The 25,652-nt window shown below is 32.2% G+C and overlaps 1 protein-coding gene across 2 annotated transcripts in view; it reads right to left on the bottom strand.

The window, feature by feature from the left end:
• LOC143230101 (F-box only protein 25-like) overlaps positions 1 to 24,333 on the bottom strand; it is a 73,790-nt gene extending 49,457 nt beyond the window's left edge. Inside the window, exons 1-2 of one of the 2 annotated variants that reach the window (XM_076463148.1) lie at positions 24,084 to 24,239; positions 1,364 to 1,525 (exon numbers count right to left, since the gene is read on the bottom strand). In XM_076463148.1, coding sequence (XP_076319263.1) covers positions 1,364 to 1,446 — 83 coding nt within the window. In that variant the 5' untranslated portion in view covers positions 1,447 to 1,525; positions 24,084 to 24,239. Of the gene's footprint in view, positions 1 to 1,363; positions 1,526 to 24,083 lie in introns of both variants that reach the window. The other variant, XM_076463147.1, reaches the window with a different exon arrangement.
• Between the last annotated feature and the right edge of the window lie 1,319 nt (positions 24,334 to 25,652).

The following is a 25,652-nucleotide window of genomic DNA, read 5'->3' as shown; positions in this document are numbered from 1 at the left end:
CTCTCAAAATAGATAGTCCTAAACCTTTAAGTTGTAACTTTTTCTATCAAAACTTGGTTTGTATCATTATAAACCATTAGACTTATAATGAAGAGGTTTCCAAATTTAATCAAGTAACTTTATTATCATTGAAATACATAGTTTGAATCCAAGTTTTAATATTATACAGTTACCCACTGGTACAGTGGTTAGTCTACGGATTTGCAATACTAAAATCAGGGGTTCAATTCCCCTCAATGGACTCAGCAGATACCCCAATGTGGCTCTGCTATAAAAAAAACAACAACAAAAAAACACACACAGTAAGATTTAATTTCTTAACTTCAAAAGGAAATATTTATATTATTGTGGATTATTCAATGAAATTAATCCAAAGTGTAGTCAATGACAACGAATGCATTTCTTATTACTGCAACTTCTACACTTAAATACAGTAATAACAAGCTTAACTTGACACCTGTGTTTCTTTGTCAAAACACAAACTCAATATTCACAAAAATTGATGCATCAACCAACCACTGTAACAGACTCAAACAATTATCAGTCTCACTTATTCTCATAAAATCATTGTTCAAATAATGTTTAGAGGCTCAAATGTTCTAGTAACCCAAAAGTGAAAATACAGAACATGTTCTAGTCACTAAGACAGACAGACATTCATCACATTACATTAAACATTCCTGCTAGCATAAACAAAACAAATGTCTATGTTAAGAAAAAAACAAACAGCCTAAAGTACTATCCCTTCCCTGGATTGTGAAATCCCTTGAATAATCCTATTATAAAAAAATTAATAATGGTACACTGAACTTATAAAATTTAAACTTACAATAAAGTTATTTTTAATGATTAATAATATAAATGTTCATAAGTATAGAAATTACAATAATTAAATCATCATTTTCATAAAATACAGTTCTGTAAGAAAAGTTCTAAATGATAAAATCTTCCTTTTTTACTCATTTACTGTTCTAAACGGCCCAGTCACCTTAAAGGTTTTCTGTGGCTTAAGGTATGAAAATGGGGGAACTTGTGTGTCACTAAGAAATCAATTGGTAACTACATTCTTAGCAATACTCATGATGTGATCTTGACAAGAACCTTGGGCCCTTCAGAATGTCAACTTTTTGATGATGAGAAACCCACTTGAAATAAAAAATATATCTCAGAACAGCTGGTATGGGTATTAACACTTTTATTAATAAGCAGAGAACTCTTTGTTAACTTGAAGATGACCTAGAAAGGTCTCAATGTTGTTCTCTGCTTATTAATAAAAGTGTTAGTATCCATACCAGCAAGTTAACTTGTTTCTGGTGAAGTCTTCCCTGAATCCAACAATATGCTCATTTTCTAGCTAACATACTTCCAAAGAGGATTCTGACAGATGCCCTTTTGGTTGTACCATCCGACTCTCTGGATCTCAAAGTTTAGATTGGATGTCATCATCCTCTTGTTCTTCAACGCTTACTAACCTCAAAAGTCATACCTTCAGTGGTGTAACTGTCACATAGCACACAGGAGTTTTCTGGTTAAAACAAAGTATAATTTTACATTTGTGCTTCCACTTAAAAGTCTATCCACACAATGTATTCTTCCTCAATATTAATTCCAATGCACAATGTTGAGTAAAGAAACTTCCCACTGTGAAAGTAACCTCCACCCTTCCTATTACTTGAACATTAGGATTACTTGCATCTATTCATCCTATTGTTTTATTTCTGGAGGAAACTTCCGACCTTTTATTACCAACTCACTGATGTTCTTAACCTTACGTACAAACAATGACTTTGTTTACAGTTACTTTCAAAATCTGTTCATTGTTAAGCTGCACAATATGCTTTCTGTGCTGTATCCACAATGGTATTGATTTATTTAACACTATAAGTCACAATACTTACTGATGAGACATGAGGTACGGGGGTTTAAAACTTAATTGAATAATGCTATAATTGATATATGTCAATACACTTGACTTTAAAAAAGTTTTAATTAAAGTTTAATATTACAGAAGTTAACTTTTAACATAAAATGGAAATGTTTATATTCTAAATCATCACTTATTTGTATCATACAACACTTCACTTCAAGTTGTTTGTTTTAAATTTTCTTTCTACCCCCCTTCTGATGTTTCACGTTTGGCACAAGTTACACACTTATACTGGGCGCAAGATAAAAATTACACCAAAAATAAACTTTAATAACTGTTATTATTTGAGATAACAACAAAATAGTGAATCCAACTAGTAGGTTTGGAAGTTTTGTTTTCATTACATTAATTTTTGTTTTGTTTTTATTTCTTTGAAGAACAAATTGTTACTACAAATTCATACCTACACATCCTTCAAAAGTTATTTACTTCACATTCATACCTACACATGCTTCAAGAGTTGTTTACTTCACATTCAAACCTACACATGCTTCAAGAGTTATTTACTTCACATTCAAACCAACACATGCTTCAAGAGTTATTTACTTCACATTCAAACCAACACATGCTTCAAGAGTTATTTACTTCACATTCAAACCAACACATGCTTCAAGAGTTATTTACTTCACATTCATACCTACACATGCTTCAAGAGTTATTTACTTCACATTCATACCTACACATGCTTCAAGAGTTATTTACTTCACATTCATACCTACACATGCTTCAAGAGTTATTTACTTCACATTCAAACCAACACATGCTTCAAGAGTTATTTACTTCACATTCAAACCAACACATGCTTCAAGAGTTATTTACTTCACATTCAAACCAACACATGCTTCAAGAGTTATTTACTTCACATTCATACCTACACATGCTTCAAGTTATTTACTTCACATTCATACCTACACATGCTTCAAGAGTTATTTACTTCACATTCATACCTACACATGCTTCAAGAGTTATTTACTTCACATTCAAACCTACACATGCTTCAAGAGTTATTTACTTCACATTCATACCTACACATGCTTCAAGAGTTATTTACTTCACATTCAAACCTACACATGCTTCAAGAGTTATTTACTTCACATTCAAACCTGCACATGCTTCAAGAGTTATTTACTTCACATTCAAACCTACACATGCTTCAAGAGTTATTTACTTCACATTCAAACCTACACATGCTTCAAGAGTTATTTACTTCACATTCATACCTACACATGCTTCAAGAGTTATTTACTTCACATTCAAACCTACACATGCTTCAAGAGTTATTTACTTCACAACTCCTACATCTTTTTGAGAGGGTTAGATTGGTAGTGAAAAACCTATCAAATGGCTATTTGAAAACAAAAGTTTACCATAAGAAATCAAAAGACCTTGAAGAACTGAAACATTGGACTTGTGATGTTGTCTCATTCATCCATACTGCTGTAAAGACCTTGAAGAACTGAAATATTGGATTTGTGATGTTGTCTCATTCATCCATACTGCTGTGTAGGAAAATGTTTTCTCAGAAAGTGAATGCAGAATTAGATTAATTATAATAAACGATGGAAGGCATGTAGAAGTCCATTAATTATTAAAATTAAAACTTACAAGCTTACTATCTTTATTATATTCAAGTTTTGTTGTCATCTCCAATAACAATAAAGCTATTCAACTTTATTTTTGGTATATTTCATTTTTGGAAACCATGTACATACTGCTAAGTTGCAATGTACATTAATGCCTCTAATTTCCTTCCTCTGCTAAAATATAGACAAAGTCACATCCACTTACCACACCCTCCTGTCACATATTGTCTTCCAAATAAAATAAAATAGTTTTCCCTAACATTTGCTATCACATTATTTATGACCAATAGAACAATAGAAAAAGAGGGTTCATGTGCAAGGTTTAGATATATAGAGCCTCATTTTCATTGTCTATCCTTTATAAGTTTGGCTGTACAAGCTAAAAGATGTTTTTTCCAATTTATAGGCTAGTTAGAAAGGTATTTTTAGGGTAAAAATATTTTTTGTTCTAAATTGCATATCTGAAACAAAATAAATAAATTCTGAAACACCAACACTATTACAAAACAGTAAGTTTATGTTGCTTTGTTTTTGTTCGTGCAACACTATTACAAAACAGTAAGTTTATGTTGCTTTGTTTTTGTTCGTGCAACACTATTACAAAACAGTAAGTTTATGTTGCTTTGTTTTTGTTCGTGCAACACTATTACAAAACAGTAAGTTTATGTTGCTTTGTTTTTTGTTAATTGCAACACTATTACAAAACAGTAAGTTTATGTTGCTTTGTTTTTGTTCTGCAAGCAACACTATTACAACACAGTAAGTTTATGTTGCTTTGTTTTTGTTCGTGCAACACTATTACAAAACAGTAAGTTTATGTTGCTTTGTTTTTGTTTGTGCAACACTATTACAACACAGTAAGTTTATGTTGCTTTGTTTTTGTTTGTGCAACACTATTACAACACAGTAAGTTTATGTTGCTTTGTTTTTGTTCGTGCAACACTATTACAACACAGTAAGTTTATGTTGCTTTGTTTTTGTTCGTGCAACACTATTACAACACAGTAAGTTTATGTTGCTTTGTTTTTGTTCGTGCAACACTATTACAAAACAGTAAGTTTATGTTGCTTTGTTTTTGTTTGTGCAACACTATTACAAAACAGTAAGTTTATGTTGCTTTGTTTTTGTTTGTGCAACACTATTACAACACAGTAAGTTTATGTTGCTTTGTTTTTGTTTGTGCAACACTATTACAACACAGTAAGTTTATGTTGCTTTGTTTTTGTTTGTACTCTTCAATTTTCCATTTGACTCAACATTGCTAATTTTTCACAGTTAATGTTAGGGTAGAGGTGTTAAGAGTTAAAACACAGAATTTTGGAAGAAAAAACAAAACAAGACACCTGTGATATTCATTTAGAAAGTTCTAGAGAATATATAAATAATAATATAATAATAATAATGTATAAATACTTGTGTTCTTAACCTATAAATCAGTTTCCACCAAAACTAAGAAGATTTTGAATCCAACTCATTTCACACACACACATCTTTACTGAAACAAAATCCAACTATTTTCACACACACACACCTTTACTTAAAACAAAATCCAACTATTTTAACACACACACCTTTACTTAAAACAAAATCCAACTCATTTCACACACACACACACACACACCTTTACTTAAAACAAAATCCAACTCATTTCACACACACACACACACACACCTTTACTTAAAACAAAATCCAACTCATTTCACACACACACACACACCTTTACTTAAAACAAAATCCAACTCATTTCACATACACACACACACCTTTACTTAAAACAAAATCCAACTCATTTCACATACACACACACACCTTTACTTAAAACAAAATCCAACTCATTTCACATACACACACACACCTTTACTTAAAACAAAATCCAACTCATTTCACATATACACACACACACCTTTACTTTAAAACAAAATCCAACTCTATTTTCACACACACACACACCTTTACTTAAAACAAAATCCAACTCATTTCACACACACACACACCTTTACTTAAAACAAAATCCAACTCGTTTGACATACACACACCTTTACTTAAAACAAAATCCAACTCATTTCACATACACACACACCTTTACTTAAAACAAAATCCAACTCATTTCACATACACACACACCTTTACTTAAAACAAAATCCAACTCATTTCACATACACACACACCTTTACTTAAAACAAAATCCAACTCATTTTACACACACACACACCTTTACTTAAAACAAACAAAATCCAACTCATTTCACATACACACACACCTTTACTTAAAACATTATTTAAACAGAATCTGATGTTTATTGAAAGCCTACCAAACTTTGTAATGATATACTTAGTACACATAATTTCATGATTACATGGTAGTTAAATTGTCAGTCAAAACTGTACACAGAGAGTTAATTAAATAATTCATTATTTATCTCCGTTAGTGTAGATTATATAATTTCATGATTACATGGTAGTTAAATCGTCAGTCAAACCTGTACACAGAGAGTTAATTAAATAATTCCTTATTTATCTCAGTTAGTGTAGATTCTCATCTTTAGAATATCATCTCTTTGACTAGTTCACCACAAACTTGGATGTAATACTCGCATTTCACACACTTACAGCAGTTTCTGTTTCCATGGTAAAATGTCTTTTTACAGTTGTAAAACTTTCTGTAAATTATATCCTTCACGGTCATTAACCAGTTACTCAATTAATCTTACAAGTTCTTTTACACTTCCATCATAAAAACTGAATGTTGCTGTATAATTGGATATATGATTAGCTTAGTTTAATAATTAATTAGATACTTTTTATATTAATTACTAATATGTTCAATCCCCTATTTTGACACCTGATCTACTACAATCCAGTATTTATTTAGTATGTACTAATCATCAACACATGGTTATATTCTGTTGGTTGTATATTTAATTGTCATGTGACCCCTTTGCTAGATATCTTGAATGTATAACATAACCATTAACAAATAAAGCTTCCTTGACTGTTTGCAGAGGTTATGAAAACAACTATAATAGCCTCACAAGACATCATGATCAGTTTCAATGCATTAAACCTCTTCAAATTCTATTGTAATATCATCTTTCACACTTGTTACAATTCCATGCTGTTTATATATTCTTTGCACAGTCTCAAAGAAAACTAAAATATTTACTTCTTTATTGAATATTCTAGGTATCCATAAACACCATTGATGGTACATGCAAATAATGATCATCAATAAAACAAGGTTGTCCACGATGTTCACCTTTACACTGTTGGACTGGCTATACGTGTGGTCTGTTTTTATAAATACTGCTGATGTACAAGTTGACTTGGTAACAGTTGTGTCTAGTAATGGAAAACTATTTTCCACTGTGAGTTGCAGTGCTCAATATTATTTGTTCAAATGATTAATGAATTCCCGATTCTTGTATTTAGTATATGGCCATACTAAAAGTGTATCAGTAACACATCTAAGCCAAATTGCAAGACTTATAAAAGTTCTGAAGTTCTACCTTTGAAACACTCCATGTGTAGATCACCAAATGACAGGAGTGAGCCCATAGCTTGGCTTCTTTTTGGTAGTATTCATTTTCATGCTAGAAGTTGGTTGTGTTTATACAGCAGTTTGTGAGTTTTGGTATTGTAGAAATCATCAAGAGAGTACAGTGCCTTACAGTTCTGTCATTTAAGCTATTGACTTGGTATTTGTAGAGTATCAGTTTTGAAGGTATTGGATACACTGAAACTGATTATGTCTTGTGGAATTATCATGGTTGTTTTTATAATGCCTACAGAGTATTGTGGAAGCTTTACTTGTTAATGGTAATGTTATACCTTCAAGATAGTTAGCTAAGGACTGACATGAAAATTGAACATCCAACCATCACCTTTCCATGGGTTATTTCATGGAGTTACTATTTCCAGACCATTTGATCTAACAATTGCATCATTCCTGAATGATACTTTCAGTAATGTTTATCTATAACTTTAAGTTACCTCAAATCCATTACCAAATGAAGAAACAATAAATAGGTAAATAAACTACAGTTGATGTAATTAGCAAAGAAATAAATTCTTTATATCTAAATAAATACTGCAGATGACATCTTGATTTAGAAATACATCACAGTTAAAGATGTAAATATAGACTAAAAAGTAGGGTTACAGTGGGTTTAAACACAAAGAATATATACCAATTACATGACAATTTAAGAACTTTGTATGCTGGTACATATGTTATTAAAAGTTCCATTTGTTTAGATAACCACAAATTATTTTGGAAATGACAGCAGGAAACAGCCTCCTTCACAGGAATGACATAATGACATTTGTAAGTTTAGTCTTGGTGTTTTTCCCTTCCCATTTAGTTTCATACCTGCAGTGGGTTATAGCCCTATTGTACGTTTTTCTTTGTAATATTTGTTTTATAATGACAGGGAGGGAAAAAAAAGGAATTTAAATAGCATTTTCATTTTCTATGTTGTGAATGCTCTTTACAAGCATTTATTTTCTAGCATCTCCAGTAGCCAATCACAGTTGAATGAAAAAGATAAGACAAATCAGACTTGAACAAGTCCACACTGAAGCTGAAAAAAAAACAAGCTCATATCAAAGCTGAAAAAGAGAAAGAACAAGCTTGTATCAAAACTTAGAAAGAAATTAGGCTGAAAAAAAATGTAGATTAGAGTCAACTTCAATCAAACAAGGCAAAATGAAAACTTTGAACTTATTAATATATTAAAGTTCCACCATTTAAAGAAAATGAAGTTGATAATTATTTTGAACACTTTGAGAAAGTTGCCCAAACCATGGAATAACCCACTGAAGAATTATTATTCATTGTGTTTCAACTGAAACTTGTGCTACTCTCTCTCCCGAAGACTATATGGTTAAAGCAGCTACAAAGCATACGAGTTAGTACTGAGGTTCATCACTTAACGAGGCCCGGCATGGCCAAGCGCGTAAGGCGTGCGACTCGTAATCCGAGGGTCGCGGGTTCGCGCCCGCGTCGCGCTAAACATGCTCGCCCTCCCAGCCGTGGGGGCGTATAATGTGACGGTCAATCCCACTATTCGTTGGTAAAAGAGTAGCCCAAGAGTTGGCGGTGGGTGGTGATGACTAGCTGCCTTCCCTCTAGTCTTACACTGCTAAATTAGGGACGGCTAGCACAGATAGCCCTCGAGTAGCTTTGTGCGAAATTCCAAAACAAACAAACAAACAATCACTTAACGATCAGATTATCACAAACAAGATCGCTAAACCTATATGTAATACGTCAATAAAAAGAAGTTTATTTTGATGGATGATGTAATTATATGCATGCTGGCAATAGTTTCGACAAATTAAAACAATGTAAGTAAGGAATTTAAATGCTGTACAACTAACATCTTTAAAACGTACTTGGATGAAAAGAAAGTTCAAGCACTCTGTCGGAAATAGCAGCTACTTCCTAATTACTCTAACACATAAAACCACTTTTCATGAAAATAAATTCCTAATATTTCGACAAAAATCTGTATCTGTTCACTTCAATAAAGTTCAGGATTCTTTTTTTAAAAAAATCCAAGTTCTCTAGTTCGAAATCACATTGCAGATGGGATAAAACTTCATAAAGACCAATCTACCATTTCTGTAAAACCTGGTCATGTTACGGCCAGTTATTGGAGTTTTAAAAAAGAGGAGGCAACACCCAGTGTGTTTGTGTCCACAAATGAACGTAGTTTCATCAGAATCACCTGATGTTATTGATTTGTCTAGCTATAAAAAGGTTGATGTAGTTAGGGAGGAATTTAAATCTTTTGTATTTGTTGGTTCTGTGTCTATAACAAATGACACAGATAATCGCATACCCATACGTATTTCATGTGATAATGGGGCGACTCAGTCATTTGTTACGTTGCCTCTATATTCGAGTTCTGCCACTGGCGAGTCTATTATAGTTGAGAATACTGAAGCTGGTTTTATTAATGTTCCTCTTTCTAACATTTGTTTAACATCAGACCAAATCTCGTATGTTGTCTAAATTTGTAGAAAATTCTCCTGTGTATGAATCAATAATGCATGTTGTACGAAAACACCAGCGTATCTTCGAATATTGCTCATCCAAGTGAACTTTCGAGAATTTCGCCTTAAGGTTATAAATCGACGCGTCAAAAAACAGTTTTAGAATATTGTTCGTTATGATAAGTATACTATAAGCCTCGAAAGCTGTAATTGTAATAAACGCTTATTAAATCAGAAAACTACAAATATTTGACCAGGAACGTTTAGTTGATATATATCATCATTCACTTGCCTTTTAAATTAAACTTTTATTGATACACAGCTTACGTAACATAAATCGGAGACTCATCCGAGATAAATTTTAATAAGTAACAGACGATAGTGGCAATAGGTGTTATGTATTATAATTTATCTCGAACGATTATCCGATTTATTACTTTACGTATATTAACGTATTACGATTTTAAGTATCCGAAAATTTTAACTTTAAATTTTAATTGAATGTATCAAATTTATGATAACTGATAGCAAGATTGTACCACACAATTTTCTTCAACAAATATACTTTAACATACAAATTATAATATAGTTTATAATAATGGCTATTACAAATAATTAAAAATATTGGTTTATATAAAAAACAATTTTAAATTCGCAAACAAAATCCAGTCTTCTATCCGTCTGGAACTGAATATTTTATCAATGGTCCAAGGCCACGAGGCACAAGGTACTTTTATGTTGATACACAGATACCCTTCACTTGACGGGAATGCTAGCTAGCTCTATTATTTTATGGCTTAAAGCGGTTTACAAGCCCACTTTTTACCAATGAAGATATCAAATGTTCTTGTAGAAATACTCATATCTAAAGTTAATTCTCTGAAAGTTGAACCATAGTAGCGTTCTGAATCTACAATCGTTCCTGGTCAAATGTATGTAGTTTCCGGTTAATAAGCATTAATCTCAGTTATAGCTTTCGAGGCTTATAGTATACAAACTATAGCGAGCAAAAATATATGTATAAACCTGTCTCTCGGTGCGTCAGTTTACATACTCTAATGCGAGATTCTCGAATGTTCAATAATGTGAGCTAACACACTACTGTTTTCGTATACCATATATCACGGGTGGGCAACTTATTTTTCATAAGTGGCCACAACCATTGGCTAATGAAAAAACGTTGGCCACAGTATCAAAAAATAAATAAATTGAAGGATGTTAGTTTGATCAAAATAACTGCATTTCAACTAACCTTCAATGTGAAAATTAATGGGGTTTTCATCAAGAAGTTTCCTGAAATTTGGTTTAAAATCTGTGCTCAATGAGCATCTTAGCTCTGCCTCTAAATTTATGTCAGTAAGCCGAGATATGTATCTGGACTTGAGAAAATCTAGTGTAGAAAATGTTGATTCACACATCCATGTGGATCCAAACATGGAAAATAATTCTGAAATTGTTATCTTTAAATTTGGAAGACTCATTTATCAGAATAGTGTGCTATATTTTGCAAGGTGAGCATCTAGTCTTCAAATCCACACTTATCCAAAAGCCAAAAAAAAGATGTAATTTCCTTACTGAAATTTTCTAAATCAAATTGAAATGGATCATGCAACAATTCAATTATTAATTTCAAATTTTTAAATTCGGAGAAACTTGATTTACATTTTTGATCCAGTTTACAGCTATTAGAGATCATTCATTGTCATTATTTTCTAGAAAACTATTCAACTTTGCAAGATGTGTCAAATCATTATTTTTTAATTTTACGCAATGAGACTTAGCTTTAATTGAAATTCATGAATAGACTGTGATTGCTCGCTTATTATTTTACCTCTTCCCTGAAGCTTCGGATTCAAATTATTCAAGTGAACCATCATGTCGCCCAGAAAATGCAAATCACACTGCCAAAATTTCAATTTGAGGGAAATTTTCAGTCTTTACTTTTGATAACAAGATACTCTTTATTTGAAGAAATAAGGAAGTAACTCGTTCCAAGACTTTCCCTCTACTTAACCATCTTACATTTGCAAAATCTGCAAGATCAATAAAAGTACAGTCACTGCTTTTCTTCAAAGACTCAACAAACTGCGAATGGATGAGAGAGTTTTAACTTCTAATATAATTCACGATTTTTACAACAATGTCCATCAAATTTTTCAATTCATCACTTTTAGACATCTGAGCACGTACATTTTCCTTATGCAAAATGCAATGAAAAGATGATAGCGTGGACTTCACATTATTTTCAATGAAATGCTATTTCAAAAGAGAAACAAATCATAATTTCGCCCCAGTCATGGTGGTCTGTTGTGACTGTTTTTTAAAATCCAGATTGAAATTTTTGACATTAAGAAATTTTTCCAATGTTCGATCTCGTAATCCACAAACACCAAGCATTTCTTCCCTCACTTGAAAATCCTAAGTTAGAATCGAACCCAAAGTATGAACCGCGCAGTGTCACTAACATGTGTTGACTCATCTAATGCTAAAGTGAGTCTTTTAGTTCCTCAAGAAACTGATTCTCTATCTTTCGCTAGCATTCTTCAGACAGTGTTAATGGTGAAAGGTGTGTGTCAAATAAATGGTAACAGGTGTAATAAACTTTCTCTCATTATTTATTGTATCGTAGATTGCGTTCCACTAACTTCATTCAGAAAGAGGTTTTGCTAGTTTATTATTTACATTTAATAAATCTATTTTCTACAGATTTTATTCTGATGTTCTTTTCTTCATTCAAATAATTTTTACATTTTCAATGCTGTCATCACAACATTTCTCCAAACTTGTGATCCCTGTTCAAGTCACCTAGATGTTAAATCCACATCGTTTTTCATTAGTTCATTATTATTCATATCATCTTTCTTGCAACTGTTCTTTTAAATTTAAATTTCGTACTACTTGGGCGTATTTTTATTTAGTTTTACATTCTTATAATTTTACAAAAATTTCGTTTTGGACTTGCTACTCATTTTCAACAAGTACTTCAACTTGGCTAACATTGTTTTCCTTCTACTGAGTATTCAACTTGTCCAACATTGTTTTCCTTCCTACCGAGTATTCAACTTGTCTAACATTGTTTTCCTTCCTACTGAGTATATTAAGTTTCTACCTTCGTTCGATTCATTCTTTGATTTTATTCAGATAAAATCATTTTAAATCTATGTAACGATGACAAAGTTTATTTCTACAGGCTGGAACGTTGTTGTAACGTGTAGGCCTATATATACACATTTTGATCAAATGGATACATGTTAATCGTAGTACAGTTACTGTTGTAAAAATAAATTTACTTTCATAGCCGATCGATCAAGTAACTGAATATGTGTAATAACTAACACCAGGAAGAAGATACAATCAGCCTGAACATTAATACCCGATGTTTCACTTTAAGACAAAGTTACTAAGTTAACACTTTAAAATTCAGAACTTGTGTTTTATGGGCCTCTTTTTATGCACTTTTGATTTTAAACACCCTTTACTATTTGAATTATAGCACTACAAAATATAGTTTAAAAACATAAAAGCCAAAATAGTTTCTAAGAGAGAATTTGATTTAAAAAAAACGATTTGAGTTTATTACACACACACACACATATTTTCAGCTACAAGTGAAACCACTTTAAAATACAGTTTATATTATCCACTTCAATTTTATTTTCTCTTAAATATATGACGTTGGAAACAAGGAAAACATATTTGAAAAGAATCCCAGAGATTGTCGGATGATATTTTAAAGTGAATTGTTGTTAGTGTTTGAACTTCACATTAAGAATTATCAGTGCATCTAGAAATAAACTAACTCCAACAACAAAATATTTCAAAAACTTGTAAATATAGAAAATAAAAAAAAAAAATCGTTGCGTTCACAAAGTACATGTTTATGAAAGCAGTGTATATATAACATGAAGCCAACGCGAAAGATAACGCGAATTTCACAGCCATTCATATTACAATATTTTTTATTACCAGTCGCCTCAAAAATTTTAATTCAAGTGAAATTACGTTAATGAACTTTTAGCGAATTTAGGAAAATATATGTCGATTAATATGTTGAGTTAAAATATAAACAATAAATTATAAATGTTAAAAATCACGGTGTTCTACGCGAATAACAAAACTTATCACAAGTTAAGTATGATTAACTACGCAGTCAACTATTTCTAAATAGATATAAACGAACGTCGTATCCGAACAGATGAATGTACACAGGCGTATATTCTGCGTCTACTAGGAAGTCTGAACAGAAATAAATATAAATTAGGTAAGAAAGTTTGGATAATAATCTCTCAAAGATTAAATAATAAATAATTGTTGTTTGGAGTTTACTGGAGCAAATCAACCAGGCTATCTGTACCAAAAATAAACAAATTATTAGCATAAGGCTTCGTTGCCTCTTAAACTTGGCAAGTTATCAACAGTTTCGCAAGGACTTCAGTCGTAGCACGTGGTTTTGTTTTCCTTCACCAGTGATGATGCAAGGTTTAAAATATAAATAATACTAATAAAAAAAAACGCTTTGTGTTCCACAGATATTAGTAAGTGACTGTTTCTTTCAATATTATACATTTTTACGCGTAGCCACTAAGTGTAATTTCTGTAATCCTACACAAATATTTTTCGCGTGTATAATATTATCATATATAATAATAATAATAACTTCTGGCGTGCACGATTAAATGTTAGCACTCATTTCAAACACAATACATCACAAAGAAAAGTGTTTATGTAGTTTTAACGCCACAATCTAGCGTGGCCTTGGTTTTACTGGCGTCTTTCTTCTTGTCCATTAAACACGTCTACTCGGACAGCTTGAAGGTGAATAATTTGATGTTTAAAGCTGTTTTTCAGGATGAAGTAATGCGATACTCAATTAACTACCAAAATAAATTAATTTAAAACTCCACATAAAATATTAACTTCCAAAGAACTCGTACAATAACACAAATCAGCCACCCAAGTGTCTTAATATTTATTAAGATGTTTTTTTTAAATGTTGCGAAACGTCAAAAGGTAACATACCATATACAGACTCGACTATTTTTATTGAATGTAAACTGGTTTAAATATATCGGTTCGTTGAATATAAAAGACCGACCAGGTTGTTTTGTTGTTTTTTTTCGTTTCATGCTCCCCGTTCAAAATACCGATATATATATATATATATATATATATATATAATTAAAATGAGAAATAAAATTAATATTTTTTATTATTAATGGAAACTCTTAACATTACATATATACCCATGTATTCAAAAGAACTATAGAACACCAAAACAATACAAACTACCAGATGACAAAATAAATTGAATAATGAAAACTTAAAACTATTCTTCAATAAATCATTATTTTTATGCTGAGAACGCCAAACATATTCCAAAGATACGAGTTATGATTAGATCCACGATGTTGCTTGTTAGTTTGTAACCACATTCCAAACTTTCAATTTGCCCTTCATGTCACAAGCAGAAATCAAAATTCGGTGTATTTATGTTTTGAGGGAAAAAAATGGGTATTTTCATTTTTTAAAATTAAAGTATTTTTTATTTGATCTTAATGAAACGTACTCTCCATACTGAAACAAGCAATCGAGAACTCAAATCACCAGGCAATGATGGCATACAAACAATTATCCTCAGAAAAGGCACTCCGAAACTATTTGACCACCTATTAGCTATCTTTAATTTATCTTTATACTCTGGATACATCCCACGTAATTAGAAGCAAAGCTAATATATTAATATTTCATAAAGAAGATAAACCAGCTAATAAACCAAATAGTTATCGACCAATCAGCCTGACCAGTTGTGTATGTAAAATTCTTGAACGAATAAGTAATAGGCTCTCCACATTTTTTAAGATTACTTCAAAATTGCCTGAGGAACAAAACGGACTTAGAAAATATAGACAAACAACAGATCATTTAGTTAGATTAATTGAAACAATAATTAATAGCTTTAATAAAAAAGAATGCACTGTCGCCTGCTTCCTCGATATCGAGAAAGCATTCGACACTGTATGGCACAATGGACTAAGGTTCCGTATGAATGAAGTGGGACTACCGCGTGGAATTATTAATACGCTGGTTATCTAACTTTTTGGAAAATAGAAAATCCAGAGTAAACGTAAAGGGAACTTTCTCGGAGTTCTTCACTCCAGAAGCTGGAGTTCCTCAAGGAGGGTGGTTAGTCCTGTTCTCTTCATCATGTATGTGAATAATATGCCACTTAAAGACCCAAACCTCATCACAGTTCACTGATGATGTAACAATTTGGAAAAGTGCCCCAACACCAGAAATAGCAGCCACTAACTTACAACCACAACTAAACAGATTAAGTGAATATTGTGAAAAATATAGAATTAAAATAAACACAGCGAAGACATAATTAGTAATATTTTCAAAATCAACGAAACGTGAAAAAACACAACCGTAGATTTATATGAATGGAGAGCTTCTCCAGACTGCTACATCTGCAAAATATTTAGGATTAACATGTGATTCAAAACTTACCTGGACAAAACATGTAAATAACAAAAACTAAAATTTGGCGAAGAATAAACTATGCTAGGAGTCTAACTGGTAAAAATTACGGAAAAACACCAGAAAATATTAAAATATACAAGACGTACATTAGACCAGTAATAGACTATGCAGCTCCTGCATGGATCATTATAAGTGAAAAACAAATACAAACCAAGCTCCAACCACTACAGAATACACTAATTACATCAGCATACAGAGTACAAACCACTTCAAAGTTCATGCATAAATATTCAAATATACAAACAATACCAGATAGACTCCTACATAATACAATAAAATATTTTGATAAAAATTGGAGAAAAAAGGGAACTTGTGTGAACTAGACAGATATTGCACATATGATGAAGAGAGTCCTAAACACCTAACCCCGATTAGTTTATAAAATAGATCATTAAGTTAAAATTAGGTAAACAAAATAAAATAAATAAAAAATAATAATAATATAATTAATATATAACAATAATAATAAATTAGTGCTATAATAAAACAGGCCACCTATGAGCCAGACTTGTGAATCTGAAAGTACAATATACATATACATTGCTCTGTCATCACTCTGGCCCTCATGTATTAACTTTAAATGTACTAAGCAGTCCAACCTAACAATGAAAAGAAAGGAGGAAGAGGTCAAGCGCACCTGACCCTCCCGGGTATACATAATTTATATATCCAAACAACGAGAGAGAGAGAGAGATGAACATCTGCGAAAGTGTTCATCTTTCTCTCTCGTTGTTTGGTATTTGTATACCCAGAAGGGTCAGGTGTGCTTGACCTCTTCCTCCAAAGTGTTCATGAGATAGTTATTTGGGCCTCACCCAACGCCAAGACCACGCACTAACAAGCGTGTACGTGTAATGTACCTGAAGTGTACTCTCTAGAACAGAGCTTTTTGATGTATCATAGCAAACAAGTACACGATTTACTAATAAAAAATATTAAACCAACTAAAACTCCAGTAAATTAGTTACTGGATGATAACTCTGGAGACCAGAGAAATACAAACAGTTTAATGTTACTTTCACGAATTACACTGCAGATATACACCCACATAAAAATATACAAATCTCCAAACGACAAATTTAAAGGAGATAGTCCTACCGGTCGATAAGTAAAACAAACAGTTTCACATAAAATATGATACTACATTTTAATAAACTGTGGGAAATCTAGCGAGCGAAGTGAGATTCTGCAACAGCACGGGACACATAACCATTGCTATGGCAACGTATATTCGTGCGTCCGAACACTTGAAATCGAAATATCCATTATGAACTAACTCCGCTTTACTTCAGCAAATTTAAATAACGTAAATCACAACATTAATAAACGAATCAAAACGAGATAAAAACTGTAGCCTCCACTTGGCGAGCGTAGATCAGAATTTACGTTTCATTCCATAATAGACACAGATAATTTAATAATACACCGCCTTATTTATAATGAATAGAATGTATTGGATTCAACAGGTGGGAACATTCGATAGTAGTTGCAACAATACTTTAAGTTTAGCAAATTCAGGTTAGTCCTAATTTTATATTCTAATCTTGCAATCAAAACAAATCTCATAATAAAAATTTATACAGTATATAATATCCACAACGAGCCAATTTTCCTATATTTCAAACTAACTTTGGATTTTGTTGGGTTCAAATGGATGACGGACGCCATTGCGTCATTCAACACACAAGTCTATCGGAGGTGGATTTATTCTCCTTTGGGCCCAGCATGGCCAGGTGGGCTATGGCGTTCGACTCGTAATCTGAGGGTCGGGGGTTCGAATCCCGGTCACACCAAACATGCTCGCCCTTTGAGCTGTGGAAACGTTATAATGTGACGATCAATCCCACTATTCGTTGGTAAAAGAGTAGCTCAAGAGTTGGCGGTGGGTGGTGATGACTAGCTTCTCTCTAGTCTTACACTGCTAAATTAGGGACGGCGAGCACAGATAGCCCTCGTGTAGCTTTGTGCGAAATTAAAAACAAACTATATTCTCCTTTGCGTTCGTTCACTTATAATAATAATAATAATAATAATAATAATAATAATGACTTAAATGGTATTAAACAGCTTCAGACACGTCACTGAAAACAAAGACTAGATTTTATGGTTTCCTAACTTAAATTTTTTAAGAACCAATAAGTAACTCAGTTATACAATTCTATAGTACTGATACACCATACTTTAAATTAACACAAGTTCGGGTTTTCGTTAACACATTAAATGTTTGTGTTTAGTGTTTTGTTTGTTTGTTTTTTTCAGAGGAATGCTAGTATTTCAAAGAAATAATGCATTAGCAAATGTTTCGAATACTGAAAAATCTTCAAGGTTCCAAAGGATAAAAAGTTCCAAAGCTAATTTCTAATGTCACTTTTACTTAGTGGTTGTTAAAAATAAAATTTTCACAAGGACAATTTCATTAGTCAAAATACAACCAACAAGAACCACGTGACTAGCTGTAAAAAAAAAAAAAAAAAAAGGTCACCACACTCTGACGGAAGAAACGCTTTTTTACTACAGTAATAAATTATTTAACCTTCAACGTCTTAGATGAGAAACATTTTAACTTTAGTGACCTAAATTTCCTCAGTTCAATGATGGTTCATGGTTAAGTGAAGCTGAGCCCGATTTTATTTCATTCAGTTATCGATGGCTCTGAAATACCAAGAACGACCCGTATAAACAGCTGGATACTACATATACACATAAATACAAGAGAAAAAATGAACATGTGCTATCAGAGTGGTCAACTGGACTAAGTTAACAACGAATGGGAGACAATTATTTATGGAAATTTATTTGCGTTGTTAGACAATTCGTTATATTTTCTTTCGCCCTAGAACTATGCACAAATCCGAAAGACTGAATTTCTCGTTCAGTGCGGACCAAATAACTTGTATTTGTTCAAAGTCAGTAAACAAGAACACAATTCTTAAATACTTGAAATAACGTAGGAACTCTGAAATTGTTGATGTTACTTAACACGACAATATACGTCGTATTCGGACGGAAGTACGAAAGGGTGCAAAAAGTCCAAATTCTTATCAATGTCGTTTGTATACCACATATTATAGCGAAAACGTTGGAGCAACTATTCCCCCTTTCTCCCGCCCTCCGTAATTTTGTCTGTGCATCAAGTTTTATTTTAGTAGCTTCTGACAGTTTGTCTTACAAAAACTTTAATAACGAAAATTTCGAAGAAAGGAGGCGCTGGTGCTTCCTCTACACCAATCTGACTAAAGAGAATTGATAAATAACTCCTTCAATTCCTGCGACACTGGAAAATCATGTTTTTCTCATCACGACACAGGCACCACCTGGTGCCCGTTACTACTCGGTATCTCTTATTTAATGAGGTTGCAAACACACATAAGGAAAAGCTGATTGATTGGTTGATTTAGTGTTTTATGGCACAAAGCAGCTAGTCTATCTGCGCCAAGATAAGGAAAGACAAGAGAAAACCACGAAAGTCTAAAAATACGAATGTATTACAATCGTTCTGCTTTCTGAAGACAACACATATCAACTGTACGATTAATAAATAGGTCAACATTCTTAAAAACTGTTCACCAATTATATGGTACTGAAACTAACGAACCGAGGATAATCAGGTGTGTGACTACATCGCAAAAAATCGAAACAAAATTCGCCTTACATAATCAACATTTTAATCAGCGACATATCTAGGCGTAACGCCTCTCCCAGATAAAACAAACGAAAATAATTTGAAATTATACAAGTCGGCGGTGAATGACTACAATTGTACTCGTCTCAACACATTAATATTAGGCCTATTACCATTTTAAACACTGCATTCTCAATACAGTTCCTCATGCTTTATGACAAGTAAAATAATACTAAATATAGAATAAAGATAAAAGTTAAACTAGAGGACATAGTAAAATTCCTATAGACTACTTCTGCCCTAAACATTTCTGATACGAATTATCGGCAAGTTTGTCTCAGTTCAGTGAAACCGACAGATTTATATCGGTCAACAATGGATATATAAACAAAAACATACGTCTGAATCGACTGTTTTTGCACGTCATTTCTAGAATATCAGTGATTCACCCGAAGGAAGTTCGTTAACTTTCAACTGCTACATATTGAACATTATGGGTCGTTTAATTTCAGATTTCTCAAGGCTACTTAAAATTAAAAATAACTTACTATTCTCTTATGACTGATTCTATGTTTCTGTCGAAACAATGCACCAATACACACACTAAACTTCCCGATTGCGAAATAGTGTCTCACAATCATACAATAAATACACACCAGGTGTAAGACAAAAGGAGTGTTTCCACTGATTTAAGTACTTCAATCAACAAATGGCAACTGGTTTAAACACCACAGACGACATATGGCCGTGGTTTCACTCGTATCAATAGCACATATGGTTAGTGGAAACTCCGGATTAAAGCATGGGCTTCCCGAACTGAAGCCCACACTAATTAGGAGGCCTCAAGCTGCGACTATAAATCTATTGCACGTAGAAGTTCTGTCTTGAAGTTGAAAAGCTTAAGGCCAATAAAAACCCTTAATCCGGCATTGGTTAGTGGACATGAAATAATTTACCAATTTAAAAATAAAAAAGGATGAGGTGTAAACTAAAAACGTTGGCTACTCGCACCGCAACGTGGCGCTTTTATTAAACACCCCAATACCAAAAGATCTCACATTGCTGAATTATACTTCCCAACTTGTACAGGTTAAGAGGTAAACGAAACAACCGTAATATTTAATAAACAGGCGTATGTGCGTTACAATCGGTACGATATAAACAGACGTATGACACATCTACTAGTAGTACGTTACGATCGGTACGATATAAACAGACGTATGACACATCTACTAGTAGTACGTTACGATCGGTACGATATAAACAGACGTATGACACATCTACTAGTAGTACGTTAAAATCGGTACGATATAAACAGATGCACAACACATCTACTAGGAGTACGTTACGATCAGTATAACAAACATACTAAAGAGTAAAAGATACATTTTAGTACAAGAAAATACTCAAATATTAATAATTACATGTGCACGGTTTCTCCTCGATTTACAACAAACTTAAAACCATCATTACGAAGGACAACAGTTAAAATTGTGATTAGATATTGCAAGACCTAATTAATAACAGCTTTAAAATCATACAGCTCAAAACCAGACAGACTTCTCACACCTTAGCTTCCGGTATACACCAAACTACAAAACTTATATTCTAACCCAAATCCTTGACTTAGTTATTACAGCTACAAACATTACATACTACGTAAACCTAGCAAAAAGCCTTGAAACCGTTTAGGCGCCTTGAAGTAGATTAAAAGGTATATGACTAATCTTAATTCAATTACGTCTAAAACTACTACTGTAAAAAACACGTCCACGTGGTAGGTGCATAAGAACGTCTTAGATATCTTTTATTATAGATGCACTGGACTAAAAATTAGTGATGTCGAGAAACCCACTTGTTGAGAAATTTATATGCAAAAACGGCTCGTTTGGGTTGAGAAAATATTTTACATAGAAGAGCGAACAACGTTTCGACCTTCTATGTAAAATATTTTCTCAACCCAAACGAGCCGTTTTTGCACATAAAATTGGACTAAAAATTATTCAATCACAGCGCGGGAAAAAGGACAGTGACTGCTAACGTTCCCCAAGGACAAAACTGCCCATTCAATAAACTGCGTGCGCCCAGCTACTCGTAACGTTCGATTAAACTATGTATACCGAAAGTCTACAAGGTATTTGCTAGTTTATTAAACAGAAGTCAGTGGAAAACAGGTATTTTCGTACAAAAATAAAGATAGCACAATGAAGCTACTGGCGTTTTAATCACATAAGGATACACGAAAGCTACACTAATGGTAGACAGTGTGTAAAATACTGTTGTAAGCATTGTGTCTAATAGTAGGTTAGAACGAATCAACACGTTACACCGATATATTTTTACATATGTAAGAAACGTAAATTTGTTAAGAGTGGAAAAACAGCCCAATCAAACTTATAAAAACTTAAGAAATCAAAGCTTCTCCATTAACTTCGTGTAGTACTATTATTAAACGCATATAATTGGTAGTTAATTAATAAATTTTCATTAAAATATCAAATAAAAATGAAATTACAAAAACGATTTAAACAGCTCATTGTTTCAGATTATTTAAGCAAGACACTAACGATAGCGTTTCGTAACACTACGAGTTTGTAGCATGTAAAATGCTACAGAAGTTTCAAACTAAGCATTACTTTCTAAAACTATTCTTCGAATAAAGCTATATTTAACAGTGTACAAGATACAACAGATACCTCAGACAAGTGGTAGATATAATACTTGTTCGGAAAAAAACAACATACGTTAATATCTTCACTAAATTCTTTGTACGTACGTAAGTTGTATCTAAAAATAGTTACCAAGTGATGCAAGACAGCTGGTTAAATTACGAGCAAAATTTCGTTCTTTATCAACCTTCTCACTCTAATTACAACATTCTTAAGGCTCACAAACAACAGTGTAACACTATGACCCAAAACAATGTTCTTCAGCGATACTATTAAACCAAGCGGGCATTTTAAATACCACAATCAGATGGTCGAGAAACGCATATAAAAACACAGCTGGTTCAACGACTAAAAATGAAACTGTCCTCTACGAAAATTATTAAATCGCCCAAGATATAAGAAATAAAACTTACTATCGTGTTTGTATTCGAAGTCAGGGAACAATTACTATGAAATATCTGAATTAAACTGTTTATGAAGGAAGTGTATACAACTTTAGTTACCTAATAACGTATAATCAAGACTTCTTTTTACATCAATCACTTCAAACTGTTATTTCTATTGCTGCGTAAAAACAAAGTTCGTTTTAAAGTTTTGCCCACATCGAATTAACTAATACATTTGTGTAACTTGCAAGATATATTTAAAGATTCAAAATAATTATGCACTAGTTTATTGAATACTAGGTGGACGAAAGATTATGTGAATTCATACTTTCTTTACATATAACTGAAAAGAGAAAAACGCCCATAAAAACTACAAAACGAAAAACGTTTATGTACCTTCACACGAACCTAATGAGCCTCCATATCAATTTTGAAGATTCTTTCACATCCTATAATAAACATGATCAGCAATACAGTTTTTATATATATTCACACACACACACGCGCGCCACTATTAATTTAAATAATGTTAACATATATTTAGCAGTTCTAACAAAGTAACACACGTTCATGATTGATTTGAGACAACTACAATTATAAAAAAAAAAAAAAATTGCATGTTCAGAGTAACTTATTTTCCAATGAATATTTTAATGTTTAGAAGATGAAAATTTGACACATTATATTACATCTTTTTACTGCCAAAGAGTATATTCGAATTACTTTTCTTACTTTCAGTTTAAAGCAAAATCATTTTAGGATAAATAAATAATATTGCTTTCTTGGGTCAGCCATGGTTGATGTCGACATTCGGATAAAATCGGGTATCAACCAACAATAATTTATATTTCTCTTCTTACGTCTCACTGTTAGTGTACACTTTACACGTTTATTAATGCTTAAACTTTACCAAATCAAAAAGGTTTAAGAATACAGATTTTTTAAATATCAGACTAAACCAGTTTTGATAAGACAATATTTCAAATGTTTCACTAAAAAATAAAAGCTGTCGTACTGCAACTACAAACATTCCAAAACTGGTTGTTTTACAACTTTTTCTGAAAACGAAAGGACACAAGAACTGAAATCTTAAAAATGACTAACTTTAAACCTACCTACAAATTAATGAATTAACAATTCAATGTTACCTTCGTAAAACAGAAAACAATTAAGCCAATATGTTACGCTGCAAAACAGTAAACAATTAAGCCAATATGTTACGCTATAACACAGTAAACAAACTTGTTCAAATAGCAGGGTTCTTCAATCATGTCTACATTCAAACCACATCAACCACTAAATAACTAAAGAAAGCAGTTTATATCTTTAACAAAACCAAGTAACTAAGCCTACTTGCCTTTTCTGAATATTACGATTTAACTGCTCAAGAATTTTCTTCTTTTCCCACCCTTCGTCTGTTTTTACCCATGCCTCACCCGGGGATCTCCAATCTTTCCCTATGAAAGGCATGTTTTTATTAAAAATTAACTATTGTAGCGTTAAACTTCACGCTACTTCCCTCCTCTTCCAGCCTAACAACTACGATTGACATTTTCAATCAGCTGTCTTTGTATTTATATACTGCTATTAGTATCCGAATCAACGACGCATGGTGTTGTTGACGGAAATGACGTAATACGGAAAACTAGTCGGAATTTCGAACAGTAAAAAAACAAACAAACACGAATTTTACATTTTAGGATTTTACCAAACATACTAGATATACTCATTACCTATATCTGGAATTATTTTGATTTTCCAAAGAAATTTTAGAAGAGTACAAATTTTGAAAGAGTACAAAACTCACCTTCTGCTTTGCTGCCATCTAGTGGCCACATGTTTTGACAGTATTTTTTGTTCGGTAAAAGCAAAACAATATTATTTCTAAACTTTCTATATTCCTGTTTATCAATACTACAAAATAATTTTAAAAGTTATCACTGAAATCAAAACTAAATCAATGTTCTCATACGATTAATAAGTATTATCTTATTCAACAACTAAGTTTAAGGTGTCCATTTATTCCAATAAAAACATTCACTATTGTTTGGTTGAAATATAATTGATCGTACAATATAGGCTGCACATGTATCCTCTGTATACCAGAGTTTCCTGACAAAGCAAATATTTTAAAATTACTTTCATTTTTGCTCACGTTAACACATATTTAAAAGTAATGATGGACAATGTTAAATATTTCTATTAAAATCTACATATACATTACAAATTAGGTTGCTCTGTTAAATATAAATGTTCTTTTACACAAATGTTTTATAGTAATTGAAATAAATGTTACACAATAGTGGAATATTACTCTCACCTACTATCAGGATACAAAAGCAGTTTTATGCAAATATACCTGATGATCTAATGTGTTTCATGAAAACGTATACTTAATTTTGTGAAAGTATCTTACGGTTCATTCAGAATATCAGATCTCTGAAAATTGACTGGCCAATTCTTACAGTGCTTTGAAAAAATCAGACATGTTTCCACTTATAATTAGCCATATAAGGTTAACTGTGTCTTAAATTAGTTTTGTTTGAAGCAGAAAGTCACACAATAGGCTGTTTATCAAACCCATTTTATTAGCACTGTAACTGCCCAGCCACCAGGTTGTAGTTCAAAGAATCTTTCTCCATATTGTAGCTTTAGTTACGGACCACATTTTTATTAAGAGAATTATGTTGTTTTTTAACTTCAACAGGTTTTAAAAGTTCCCTTTTATATGACTGTTCTTAAAATTAATTTTAAGCTTTCATTAATACCAGAACTTAGAAATATTATATTAAAAATCCAAATTGGTATTTATGAGCTTTTCTTATATTTTACCTTAATGAGATTTCATATATCAATCCATTAGTCACACATGTTACACGTACTTTTATTAGTTATGAAAAAAGTTAAAAATAAGAAATACAGACAC

The sequence above is a fragment of the Tachypleus tridentatus genome, chromosome 10 (assembly GCF_004210375.1).
Source record: "Tachypleus tridentatus isolate NWPU-2018 chromosome 10, ASM421037v1, whole genome shotgun sequence".
NCBI lineage: Eukaryota > Metazoa > Arthropoda > Merostomata > Xiphosura > Limulidae > Tachypleus > Tachypleus tridentatus.
The sequence above is the reverse complement of the archived record's forward strand: the minus strand, read 5'-3'. Positions and strand labels throughout refer to the sequence as shown.